Source organism: Fukomys damarensis, unplaced genomic scaffold (genome assembly GCF_012274545.1).
Source record: "Fukomys damarensis isolate Sample0158 unplaced genomic scaffold, DMR_v1.0_HiC HiC_scaffold_1, whole genome shotgun sequence".
NCBI lineage: Eukaryota > Metazoa > Chordata > Mammalia > Rodentia > Bathyergidae > Fukomys > Fukomys damarensis.
In genome coordinates, this window is record NW_022900913.1 from 26,390,191 (window position 1) to 26,404,815 (window position 14,625).

At 38.0% G+C, this 14,625-nt stretch overlaps 1 protein-coding gene across 1 annotated transcript; it reads right to left on the minus strand.

Annotated features, from left to right (window-relative positions):
* Positions 1 to 1,419: 1,419 nt before the first annotated feature.
* On the minus strand, positions 1,420 to 14,523 carry Amacr (alpha-methylacyl-CoA racemase). The gene is given in 6 exon segments (XM_010605429.3): positions 1,420 to 2,063; positions 7,467 to 7,653; positions 10,543 to 10,703; positions 11,615 to 11,758; positions 14,218 to 14,315; positions 14,317 to 14,523. Coding segments are annotated over 6 exon segments (1,101 nt in total). The 5' UTR covers positions 14,418 to 14,523; the 3' UTR covers positions 1,420 to 1,653.
* Positions 14,524 to 14,625: the final 102 nt, after the last annotated feature.

A 14,625-nucleotide genomic window follows, 5' to 3' on the forward strand; every position in this document is an offset into this window, starting at 1 on the left:
GTAAATGGGGAGGGGAGGAGGGGTGAAGGGAGGGCAGGGACAAGGGGAAAAATCAGAGCCAAGACCTGTTATGTAAAGGTACAAGATCCCAATAATGAATGTAACTGTACTGTATACCTAAAATGTACCAATAAACTCAATTAAAAAATAAAAATCAATTTTAAATGGAATTAATGACTTGAGTATAACATGTGCATCTTTGAAACTTCTTAAAGAAATCACAGGAGAAACATTTCAACTCAGTCACAGACAAAGACACCCTGAATTGGGACCCTAAGGCCTAGTATATAAAAGCAAGAATCAACAAGAGCTAACAAATTTTAAAAGCTTCTTTAAAAAGAAAGCAATCAACTGAGTAAAGAGATAGTCTACAGGATAGGAGATAAATCTTTGCCAGGTACTCTTCTGACATAGCAATGTGATCCAGAATAAAAACAAAAACAAACAACCAAAAAAAACCCCCAAAACAGAAAAGCACAAAAAAAAAAAGAAAAACAAAAATTAGAGCAAATGGACTGACACCTCTCAAAGAAGTATAAATGGGCAATAAGTATATGAAACAATGTTCAACATCTTTAGCATTTAGAGAAATGGTAATTAAACTACAATGAGATTCTACCTCACACCAGTCAGAATGGCTATCACTAAAGAATACAAAAAGAAATAAATGTTGGCAAGGATACAGGGGAAAAGGAATCCATCTATACTGTTGGTAAGAATGTAAATTAGGACATTCACTAGGAATTCATCAACATGCTATAAGAGGCAGCTGAGTGCCCATGTATATTGCAGCCCAAATCAAAAAAGTTAGACTATAAGATTAGCGTAAGTGGTCATCAACCAATGAATGAGTTAAAAATGTGATACATACACACAGTGGACTGTGACTCCGCCATTAACACGAACAAAATCGTGTCATTTGCACAAATACAGATGGATTGGAAGTTACCCTGTTAGGTGAAATAAACTAGATTTGGAAGGACAAAACAAATATTACATATTTCTTCTCATAAGTAGAATCTAAACAAAACAAGAAGAGAAACAGATGTTATGAAGGTAGAAGGACTATTAGAGAAGAGGAATGAAATGAGATGAGCATTGAAGGGAAAAGAGGGGGACAGATGAAAATAATCCAAGTATCTTATGTGCATGTGCAAATGCCAAAATGAATTATCATTAATCTTTACAACTGATATGCGTGAATATAAAAGGGGGCAGTATTGTCTAAGGTCATTCATTTTGGTGAATGATACAGCCAAAAATATTTACTCTATCAGAAAATGCCATTTAAATAAAAGGGCTTTCATGAAAACTTTTAATAAACTTAAAAGCACAGCATATTTATTTACTACAAATACTTGATTCATTTAAAATATAGTATAGGTATAAAGCATTTTAAGGTCAATAAATATATTTTATCAAGTTAACTGGAAAACAAAAAATACTGCCAAAAGATAAAAAATTCCTCAATCAGATTCTCTAGTGATAATCATTTTCAGAATGCAATTACTGTGTAATCAGCCATTAGTTGTTTCATGATTAGGATAGTTAGATCACTTCATTGCTGTTCTTTCACATTTCCATGTATCCCACTTTCTGAATTATTCTCCATTGTGAAAACACCCAAATTCACTGGAGCTGTGAGGCTAGAAGTCAGAGTTTGCATTTTGTCTTACTACTTTCAATGATTCCCTCTGAGTACAGCTCACCAATCTCTTCCTGGTTAAACCCAAATTCTTTAAGTATCTCGTCAGTGTGCTCTCCTATGAATGGGTCCCTTTGGGCAGAAGGGATGGCTGGGGTGCTCAACAGCAGAGGCGCAGGGCGAGGGCTCACACGCTGGTCCTCATCAGTGAAGAACGAGCCCCTTTCTCTGTTGTGATGATGGTGTGCAGCCTCTTCCAGCGTCAGCACGGGGGTCACGCAAGCATCTGTGCCATCAAAGATCTGGCACCACTCTGCCTTGGTCTTTGTGGCAAAGACATCTGCGAATTTTTTCTTCATTTCTGGCCAATCAGCCTGGCTCATCTGGTTGGGAAGTTCATTAGACTTCAGCCCAAGTCCTGTGGGAAAAGCACAATTTCTTAAATTACTGGGTAATATGATTATAATTAATAAAAATGAATTTTGAGGCTATCATATTACGCTAAGTAAGATGTTCTGTAAGGTTTCTCAAATAAGTTAAAAGAAGAAATTCAAAGTAGTTTAAAGTTGGAGCCAATGGCTAGAGCTCGGAGGGATTGTATGGGTAACAGAACTCAGAACAATATAATCCCTGACAAGAGTTTATTACTGACACTTCATTAAAAGTCATCTGTTTTTCAGGTTTAGTGTCCAGAAATTGATTTTTTCCCTTTGTGTAGTTTTCAAAAAGAAATTTCCTTAGGATGTTATCTGTCTTTTGAATTAAAATAATTCAAGTCCTATGAAAGTACAATTCAAATTAAATTAAGGATTAAATTCAGTGAATTTTTTGTTGTTGTTTTGTTTTTTGAGACAGGGTCTCACATGTAGTTCAGACTGCTCTGTCAGGCTGGGGATTTAGCTCAGTGGTTCGATAGCTGGTACCAAAAACAAACAAACAGACTACTTTGGAGTTCACTGTGTAGCCCAGGCTGGTCTCGAACTCCTGCCTCAGCTTCCCAAGTGCTGGGATTACAGATGTGTGCCACTACATCCAGCAAGGATTAAATTCAGGATTGTCCTTTTATAAATGATATTCATTTCTGTTTACAGAAGTAAAATGAGAGCTTGTGGGAGCCTTATACAAGGAACAGAGAACCTGTAAGATAGCCAAAGACTAAGACTTTTATACTTTACCATAGTTTGAAAGCACATCCATATGACTATGTATTGTTTTTCAATGTCAGTAGAGAATTCAATAAATTACATGAAATACTTAACACTTTATTATAAAACATGCTGTTATATGATTTTGCCCAACTATAGTCTAGTATAAGTATCCTGAGCATATTTAAGATAGGCTAGGCTAAATTGTTCAGTAAGTTATGTGTATTAAATACATTTTCAACTTTTAATATTTTCAACAATAGGCTTATTTAGCTGTAACCCCATGACAAGTGAAGAAGCACATCTGTATATCCAAAGAGCCATTTTCTTGGGGTTTGGTGTAAATGTCACTTTTCTTCCCTCATACAAAATGCTTTAATAACATGCATGGTTAAGAATACAAATGTAATGAAGGGTCCTTTTCCTTATGCATAATATTTTGTGTATGATTAGCCAGCTTAATTAACAAGTTATTCTCACTTCTACCATCTTTCTTTTCCTGTCTTGTTGTACATCAATGACTAATTGTAAGTTGCTCTTAAGATGCCAAAGTCATTAAAACTGTAGGAGAGAAGGGAGGGAACATCAAAAGAATAATATGTTTTAGAAGAAATTTAACCAAGAAATACAGGGTTTTTAAATTAAGTTTATTGGTACATTTGAGGTATACAATACAGTTACATTCATCATTGGTGTCTTGTACCTTTACATGATGTATCTTGGTTCTTATTTTTTCCCCATTCCCCTGCCCTCACTTCACCCCCTCCACCTTTCCCTATTTACAAAGACTTTGTTTACATTTTTCTTTTCTATTTTTTCTTTTCCCTTCTTACCTTTCCCCTACCCCTCCCACTTCCCCTAGTCCTTTAGATCCTTTCTTCCTATTACACAATATCAATTATACATTCTGATCCTCATTTACACTTTTAGCTTTTCGCACCAGAAAAACTATTCAGTATTTACACGTCTGATTAATTTCACTTAAGAGTATGGCCTCAATGTGCACCTACTTAGCTATAAATGACTCTAGTTTCTCGTTCTTTATAGCTGAGTAGTACTCCATTAAAAAAATACATCTTCTTTATCCAATCTCCAGTTGATGGGCAATTGGGCTTCCCAAGTTTTATCTATTACAAACTGTGCCACTATAAACATGGGTGAGTATATATCACTGTGGCAGGATCCTTTTAATTCTTTTGGGAAGATACCCAGCAGAGGGATAACTGGGTCAAATGGAACTTCTAATCCTATTTGGGTTTTGTTTGTTTGTTTGTTTTTCTAATCCTATGTGTTTGAGGTACTCTATATTGATTTCCACAGTGGTTGCACCAGTCTGCACTCCCACCAACAACAGAGAAGGGTTCCTTTCTTCCCACAACCCTGCCAGCATTTGTTACTGGTTGATTTCTTAATAGCAGCCATTCCTTCTGGGGTGAGGTGGAATCTCAGTGTTGGTTTCACCTGGATCTCTTGAATGACCACTGATGATGACTATTTTTCTTTTCTTTTTTCTTTTTTTGGTAACAGGGATCGAACTCAGGTCCTTGTGCTAGCAAGGCAGACAGTGTTACCACTGAGCTAAATCCCCAACCCTAACATTTTTCATATGTTTATTTGCTGCTTTTATTTCTTTGTCTGATAAATATGTTTGTTTCAGATGCCCTTTTTTAAAGTGGGTCTTTATATTTGGGGAGCCTCATTTTTTTGAGTTCTTTATATATTCTAGATAGTAGACATTTTTCTGAGGAACAACTGGTAAAAATTTTTTTGTAGGTTGTCTGTTAGCTCTATTGGTGATTTCCCTTGCAGTTCAGAAGCTTTATAAAAAGATGAGATGCCAGTTGTTGATTCTTTTTGGTAGTTCCAGTGCTACTGAGGATTTGTTCATAAAGTCTTTTCCTATGCCAAGGTCTTCAAGAGTTTTACCTAACTTATCTTCCAGCAAGTTTAGTGTTTCTATTTTAATATTTAGATCTTTAATCCACTTGAGTTTGAGTTTAGTGCATGGTGAAAGATAGGGGTCTAGTTTTAATCTCTGACAAGTTGAAATCCAGTTTTTCCAACACCATATATTAAAGAGGCTAGCTTTCCTCCAGTGAGAATGGTTGGCTCTTTTGTCAAAGATGAGGTAACTGAGTATATCAGGAGTTGTTTCTCCATCTTCTAATCCATTTCTCTGATCCTTGAGTCTGTTTCTTTGCTGGTATCATGCTGTTTTTAATCACAGTGGCTTTGTAGTATAGTTTCAAGTTGAGGATTGTGATACCCCCTATCTTGTCTTTATTGCCTAGAATGGCTTTTGCTATTCTAGGTCTCTTCTGATTCCAAATGAATGTTTGGATTGTTTTCTGTAGTTCTGTGAAATATACTATTGGAATTTCAATACAGATTGAACTGAATCTGTATAGGAGTTTTGGAAGTGTGGCCATTTTCATTATATTGGTTCTTCCTACCCAGGAACAAGGAATGTCTTTCCATTTTCTTTTTCAATTCTCCTATACTCTCTTCAATCTCTTTTTTTAGAGTGTTGTAGTTCTCAATGTAGAGGTCTTTTGCTTCATTTGTTAGATTAATTCCTAGATATTTCATTTTTTTGTATGCTACTGTGAAAGGGATTGTTTCCTTAATTTTACTCTCATTGAGTCTGTTATTTGTGTACAAGAAGGCTCTTGGGACCTTGCACTTGTGAGGCAGTGATTCCGCTGCCTACCTCACAAGTGCAAGATCCCAAGTTCCATCCCCGGTATCAAAAAACAAAACAAAACAAAATAAAAATTGATATAGAAATTCAAGGGAATATAAATAGCCAAAATAATACTGAGTAAAATACAGTTAGGGAGCTTACACTTCCCAATTGCAAACATACTACAAAGTTATAGCAATCCAGATAATGTACTTACTGAAATAAAAAACAGACCTTCAGATCAATGAAATGGAAATGAAAGTCCCAAACTAAACCCTTACATTTATGGTCAATTGATTTTTAAGAAGGATTTCAAGATCATTCAATGAGTAAAGAATCATTTTTTCAACAAATTGTGTGGGGAAATTGGAAAACTGCCACAAAACAATGAAGTTGAACCCTACCTTACCTTGTACAGAGGTATCAATTTAAAATGGATCAGAGCCTGAATCTGAGAGCTGAAACTATTACAACTTTCAGAAAAAATACTACCATAAGACAATACAACTGGGAATTTTCTGAACTTTCATGTAATTTTTACTAAAACAAGAGTAATAAAAATGTGTTGATAAAGCTTTAATTTCTTTATAGTTATATTAATTGATTAGAACTCAAGACCACAAAAATTTTTCAAGGAATAGATTTTAGAAGTGCTAGTGAAAGATGATAATAAAAACTGACAGGACTATGTAACTAGTTAACTATGTAATTATATTTACATTTTCTATAGACAATGAATATATTTATAAGGCTGTGCTATGGTACAAATTGCAGTGTGCTGTGTCCCTGCTGTCCAAGGCTCTGTATCCAAGGTGTGTTGTTCCCACTATTTGATTTTTCATACACCATTATCCAGTCCATACTTTTTAATTAAGTCTCTATATTTAGTTTTTTGTTTCTTTTTTTTTTCTCATTGAGTTTATTGGTACATTTTAGGTATACAGTACAGTTACGTTCATCATTGGGATCTTGTACCTTTACATGACAGGTCTTGGTTCTCATTTTTTCCCCTTGTCCCTGCCCTCCCTTCACCCCCTCCTCCCCTCCCCATTTACAAACACTTTATTTCCATCTTTTCATTTTCTCACATTTTTTTTCTTTTCCCTCATTACCTTTCCCTACCCCTTCCCACTTTCCCTACACCTTTAGCCCTTTTCTTCCTATTTCACACTGTCAATTATCTTATTAGGATCTTATGTACTATTATAGTTTTTCACACCAGAGAAAGTATTTGGTGTTTACACATGTGTGACTTATTTATTTCACTTAGGAGTATATCCTTAATATGTATCCACTTTCCTATGAATGACTCTAATTTCTCATTCTTTATGGCTGAGTAGTACTCCATTTTATTAAAAAAATCTTCTTTATCCAGTCTCCAGTTGATGGGCAAATGGGCTGTTTCCATGTTTTAGCTATCACAAACTGTGCTGCTGTAAACATAGGTGTACATATATCACTGTGGTATGATTCTTTTACTTCTTTTGGAAAGATACCCAGCAGAGGGATGGCTGGGTCAAATGGAACCTCTAGTCCCAGCTCTTTGAGGTATCTCCATATTGATTTCCATAGTGGTTGCACCAGTCTGCACTCCCACACAACCACCTTTCTCCCCATACATTTAGTTTAATTTTGAGAAGGCACCCAATATGATCCAGACAACCCATTCTTTTGCTCTATAGTTTTCCCAACTGTATCTGAATTATGTAATGAACATGTAAAAGCAATGAATATATCTGAGTTATTTTATAGACTAGTAAAATTACTCATCTATATAAAAGATAGGAACAATACCTCAAAATACATTGATGGTTATTGTTAGGTTAATAGAAAGTCAGACATGTAAGCTGGGGTTTTAGCTGGTGGTAAAGTGCTCACCTGACATGTGCAAAGCTCTGGGTTCAATCTCCAACACCACAAATAATTCATATATGTAGAAATAAGGAACACCCATAGCAAAAGAGAAGAGAGGAAGCATGTGATGGTCAGTTACCTTCGATCAGCGACTGGTAGAACTGGGGTTCCAGTGCTCCAACAGCCATGAACTCCCCATCTGCTGTCCTGTAAGTTGTGTAGAAAGGTGCCCCACCATCTAAAAGGTTCTGTCCTCGAGGGTTGCTCCACAGACCCATTATTTGAGTTTTCCATATGAAAGAACTTAGATAGGCTGTTCCTTCCACCTTTGAGGAAGCAGAGCACAGTATTAACACAGGTAATTCAAATATAAAAGCAGTCTTTTTAGGTTTGTTTAAACAGTCACACAAAAATGCCTATCTTCTTGTCAGGCCTGACTTAAGAGAGTTTTTCACAAACAAATGGGACAAAGCAAACAGGCTGCTTTCAGCAAACAACAGCAGCTTCTCAGTAAAGGAGGCAAAATAAAGTATACAACCCAATTGCCTATACACCTGAGCAGACCATCCTTGGGCATCCAAGTCATAAATATTTCAATAGCATGTGTTTAGTAAGTCATTTAATTCTTGTAAAGTAAATATTTAATTTTATATTTATAATTTTATATATTATTATAAATTATAAATTATTAATTTTATATATCTTAAAACTTCCAGAGCCCCAGGTTTGTTTTCAGTTGATTCCTTTCAGACAGCAGGGACGTTACCCTCAGTAGGCAGTAGAGGAAAACTATGGAAAGCCCAGGCTTTGAAGTTAAGTCTTCTTGGGTGGTGCTTCAGATCCTTTCAGCTGCTACAACAGAAGAAGGTAGTTGACCACTAGCACCTTGAAGTTGCCAAATGAGTGAGTCTATCTCACTTAGCAAGTTTTCTGGCTGAGAGAAGTGGAGCCATACAGAAGCCACCAGGCTCTGCACTAGGTGTGAGTGCCAAAGTGATGCTACTATTCATCATGTGGCAGCGCCATCACAGAGCCAGGAGCTGGTGATAAAAGATAAATTCTGCACTGCTGCTACTGAAATATACCTCAGAGAGGGCCATAGAGGACAATGTGAGCAGTGCTCCATGATGGTATCACAAGACAAGATTAAAAAAAAACAGGACTGGGTACAGTTTACCTGTGAGGAAAAGGAAGAGGGGCCAAGGCCTTAGAGATGAGGAGATTCCAGAGGGAGATGGATTTTGCAAAGAAGTCACCAGTGATCTAATCAAGTGTTTAGTACTTAAATCTAAGTGTCAACTGCCATTTGAGCCTTCAGCCATTACCTTTCTGTTGATATGCTTTCCTTGGTTACCATGACAACACTCCCTTCTGCTTCTCCAACCCTCCCACCTGCCCTTGCCACCTGCAGACCTCGACCTTGCTTCTCTTCTACCCAGTCACTCCTTACAAGCTGGTGTTCTGTCTCCTCCCCAGGGGACTACAGAATTTCACTTGACTCCCAGATTATTCCAAAGTGAGTAAAAAAATCTCTTTCAATACTCAAGTATTCCAACTGGATATGGCAAAGCCACTTCAGACTTGAAATGAGCAAAACTGAATTCCTCTTTTCTAGGAAAGAAACAATCACAGTCACAAACTTTTAGAATGATTACTTTGTACAGGGCACTATAGACTGAACAATGTATGAACTCATTTATTCTCTAATAATGCTGTGAAATTGAAATATTATTACCTCCATTTTACAGAGAAAACAGACAGAGAGAGGTTAAGTGACCTTCCCAAGATCACAGAGTTAGCAGGGCAGAGCTGAGATAGAGGAAGTCAGCAGCTGAGTCTGTGTTCCTGACCAATGCTCCACACTGCCTTGTCCTTCAGCAGCCTTCTCCCAGAGTGCTGACAATGCCATCTACTAGATCATCCAAGCCAGAAATACAGGAGCCATCCTTTATTCCTTCCCTCCTCCATCTCTGCCAATCTATCTTAAAAGTTTTACATCTACAATAACCTTTAAATCCACACATACTGTAACATCCATACTTCAGTTCCAGCCCTCATCCCACAGCAATAACCCAGTAAGTGGTTTCTCTGTCTCCAATCTTATGTCCCTGGGATCCATTATCCATTCCACATCCAAAGATTTAAGAAAATGAAAACTTGATGGGGCCTGACTGGACTCACTCTGCAACCTTGGAAAAATGTCTAAACCTTGTAACAATGTAGAGTTGCCCCCCCATCCATGCTTCCATTTTTTATTCTTACAGTCATCGGTGTCAACTGAAGTCTTAAAATTTTAACTAGCTAGGAATGGTGGTGTATGCCTGTAATCCTAGAACTCAGGAGGCTGAGGGGAGGATTGCCACTAGCTCAAGGCCAGCCCAGGATACATGGTGAGACACTATCTCAAAAAACTTACTAACTAAATAAAATAAGATAAAAATTTTAACAGGAAAACTCCAAAAATAAAAATAATTACTGTTTTAAATAACCTTCATAATCATGTGTCATTATAATTGTTCTATTTTATTATTTATTTTGTTCATCTAAGACTGTGTTTAATTTATAAATTAAACTTTACCTCAGGCACAGGTTTACGTATAGAAAAAGTATGGAATATATGAGGTTTGGTATTAGCTGCAGTTTTAGGCAACATTAGGAGTCTTGGAACATATTCCCCACAAGTAAGGGGGATGACAATATTGCAAATTAAAGTGTTTTTGAGGACTGGAAGTATACAGGAAAAGTGCCCAGTAGAGTGTGAGGCATATGTTCAAAGGTGACCACAAAGAGCAGCATTATATTGGAGGATCCCCTCCCAAAAGCAGCAGGAAGGTGTAGACAGAAAGGCCTATTCTACTTAGCATCCTTAAGAATCTTCTCTACCTGCTGGGAAAGATTTCTTAAACTCAGTTTTAAATGAAAAGCACTTGAAAATTTATGTGAAGCACAAAGGACAACTTGAGTAAAATTGTTGAAATACAACATAGGATTGAGGTGAGTCACAAAGACATGAGAACTGACTCTGCATATGATTAAAATATGGCATTCTGACACCTATGAAGGATATGAGGCCATTTTACAGCAAAGGATATTCTTGGCGACTTGGGGTCAAACATTAAATTTCACTTATCTCACTCAGAAAAAGATTTGAGGTAGTTATATATCACACTTAGACACAAGTGGCAGGTTGAACATTCCCCTCTGTTCATTCTCACCATGTTTGCATCAATGACTTGACCTTTGCCAGAGCGCATGCGTTCCACAAGAGCCACCAGAATGCCCAATGTGCACATGAGGCCACCACCAGCAAAGTCAGCCAGCAGATTCAGCGGAGGATATGGATTCTCACCACATCTGCCAATATTTGACAGAACACCTACAGCATTAAAAACAAAGCCAATGTCTCCTTTAAATAAATGTATGAACAACTCAGAGAAATAAGTAATCTGTAGCCATGTACCTCATGAAAACTAGTACATGATGCTTTTTCAAACATGAATTCATTCAGCCTACTTATAAACTAGCTTTCCTGAAACAGAGGCCCTGTGTTTTGTTGGTTTTCTTCATTCTGAAACTTTATCCCAATGGACATTTTCAAAATTTTATTATTAAGGTTTCACTTGCTGAGATTGAGGGAAAATTATTATCATAATTTATTTTTTAAAACATATCATTCATTCTCAGTCTAATTAGAGATAGAATAATTAATTATACACAAGAAAGGAAATAAATTTTAAATTGATGTGAAAATGAATTTCATCTTTACTTTTTTCCTCAACTTTTAAACATGTACTCACAAAAAACCTGACAATTCCTTTGGTCAGTTTAGTCCCATTCTAAGACATGTTCTCATAGTAAAGAATTCTAATAGAGTGATAGCAGGACCTAGAAATCATGGGCCTTTTCTAGTATTCACAGAAGTATAAAGTGGTGACTCAGGCAATGATTCTCCATGACTGGGTGTCAGACTCAAATTATGTCAATGTTTTCACACTGTGGAGTGATCATCTCTACTTCTACCACATCTCTTCCTTGTAGAGGCTCATCTAAGACTTGATGCCAAAGATATATGAGTAAATGTTACCAATGAGGATATATACCTCAAATGTGCTCAGAAGAGGGAAAAAAAGCTTAAAAATGTTTGTTCTGCAAATCCAAACCAACCCATACTTTTCTCATTGATAATGATACTCAAACTTCACCTTTAAAAATGCCCGTTAATCAACATAACTGTGCACCTTGACTGGGAACAGATTAAAAATGCAGAAAAAACTATTTTTAACACACCTGACAAAGCCAGATAGTTGATGTCATGGCCAGCTACTTGGGAGAAGCTTCCTGACTGGCCAAATCCACTCAACCTGGCATAGATAAGCCTTGGATTTTCCTGCAGCAGAAGGTCTGGCCCAAGCTGAAGTTTCTCCATGATACCTTAAGAAAAAAATAAATCATTTTTTTAGAGCATGAATTGAGTATGGGGATGATCCCTTCTATGAAGGCAACTTAAAAGGTACTCTTGGAGGTATGTAACACTTATACATTTGGAATAAACTTTGTGAAAGTTACCAAAATTAAAAATCACTTTTATCAAGCCCTAATCAAAAGCAAATAAAGCTGGGAAGTTATAAAGATGACTTCTTGCATTTATATCTGGTACGGTTTAGATATAAAATGCCCCTCAAAATGCTCATATTTTCAAAGATAGGGCTTCCACAAGGTAACTAGATTAGGAGGGATCTAATTTCCTAGTGGATTATCCATTCATGGACTCATAATTTGATGGTATTATTGGGAGGTGACAGAAACTTAGGGGGTAGGATCTAATTGAAGGGAGTAGGTGATAGGGGTGTAACCTTAGTTAGGAACTATGTCCTCAGCCCCTTCCACTCTGGTCTGTCTTTCTCTCTCCTTTCTGGCTGCCACAAAGTAAGCAGCTTTTCTTCTACCATTATGCTTCTGCCATGCACAGGCCTAAAATCAATGGAGTCCTCTAAGGACTGAAATCTCTGAAACTATGAGCTAAAATAAGTCTTTACTCCTATAAGTTTGATATATTCACAGTGATGGAAATCTAACACAACACCTGCTAACTAAAACAACTCGCAGATGACTTTACCAGAACCACCACCTATACAAAGGCAAAGGCAACTTTACAGAAAACTTCCATGAGGACACCTGCCCAACAACTGTCTGTTCAAACTTTGACCACTGCTACCCTTTTGTTAATCCTTGCCGCCAAAGATTATTATTTCATAATATTTTAAGAAATCTACCCCTCCTTTAAAAAGTTCCCTTGCCTCAACTTCTTTAAGCTTATAGTTGACTAGGGGAATGTGGAAATGCTCTGCTATTCCTAAGTAAATATCATTATTCTTTGGAGAATCTCCCTCTGATTCTTATTTAGCTTATAGCTTGCAACATGTATCCAGTAGTAAAGGACCCAGAAAAGGATACCATTTCTGGAATGTGTGGGTTCTCACCCAGTATGATATTTCCTCTGTCACTTCTCTATTTCCTCTAGGCATATCTAAATCTACTCAATCACCTGAGCATGATCCCCATTTTCCTCTTTTCTCACCTGCATCAATGCCTACTACCTCCTGCTTCACGATGACAGAGTATATGGACACATTTATCTTCCCCACCAGGTCAGGCACTCCTCCTGCAGGGTTCGCAGAATGCTTTCTCCATTAGCCCCAAAAGATCATTCATAAACTTCTATGGAAAGAGCAGCTCCAGGATAATAATTGGAAACAGTCAACAAGTATGATACCTACTGCACAAAACCCAGGTAACTGGCAACTAAAGTTAACTGGGAATAAATGTCATAAAGGTTACACAATAAAATTGCTGTTTAAGCCTCATCTTTCTCAGGATATAATTGAATCCCAAACCCTAATTAATCCTAATCATAAACCATAACCCCTCACCTATTGGCTATATATATTTTTACACCTCTATTCTCCTAATTACATCAAATTATTTAATTATGTCGACCCATTCTTATCTTTAAATGGCACGTTATAAAACTGATGTTATTGCCACAATCCTCAGCTATGACTGCTAAGAGCTAAATGAGTCATTACATTTAAATATTCTTGGTGCCCTGTAGACATTCTCCATTTAATAACTTTCTACCAAACAATACTTTGGGCTTGTACTTTAGTAAGACTACTCTGACAGATGTCTGCAAATAGATTACACTGTTTTTAAAAGGCTCTCACACCAGTACAGAGGGAAAACATTAAAGATCAATGAAAGCAGGTATGATGAAAGATTGGAGTCAAGGACAAAGTTCAACTTTCTGATTCAGGCAGCTAGATACTGATTCCATTCACTGGGATAAATTATACAGAAGGAGGTAATGTCATTTTAAAAAGAAATGGGAAAGGTTCTGTTTGGGATTTGGAGCAGTAGGGGTGGGAATGCAGGACTGAAACGTGTGCTCCAAAAGTGAGTACAGTTACAGATCGGGGCAACTTTTATGTATAAAGGATGAAAACACCGGGGATGTAAGATAGCTCCAGGAAGCAGAGTACAAAATAAACAAATGAGCTGGAACTGGGACTTAGGAATACCAGCATCTAAGGCAGGAAGGGTCAGCCTGGCCGTGGGTGGCTTTAGACACCACTACCCTGAGCATCTAAATAACCTTGTACCTATATGCATATTTCTGGGAAGAGAATCTACAGCTTTCATTAGATCCTTAAGTTATGACAAGCAGAAAGGTGCTTAGGAAAAAATTAAAAAGGAACTAGAGGAGTCAAAGAAGCAAAAGGAGAAATGGCAGTAGCAGTTATCTAGAATCCAAGTTTCAGCAGATCGTGGCAAAGGGCGAATGATGAAGAAGGGCGGGGACCTCCCCGTCGGTCCTGGGGTCCCAGGCTCACCGCCACGGAAGGGCTCCAGCAGCACATCCGCGCGTGCACACAAGCGCCGCAGCACGGCCGCGCCCTCAGGCCGCTTCAGGTTGAGCACCAGCGAGCGCTACGCGCGCCACCTGTGCCCCGAAGTCGGCGAGGACCATCCCGCAGAAGGGACCTGGGGCCAGGCCGGCCAGCTCCACGACTCTGATGCCCAGTAGCGCCATCTCAGCCCTGAAAGAAAAGTAAAGGCGCGATCTAGCTAAGCCGGGACCCAAAGAGGACCCGCCGGGAGCGCTCCCTTAGCCCTACATCCCGCCCACCGCTCGGCGGGCGCCCCCCCCTGCGCATGCGCGCGGTCGAGGAGTCTGCGCACTCGGGTTCCTGGAGTCTCTGGCTCCAGGAGACTGCTAGGAGCCTTTGATGGTCTCCCAG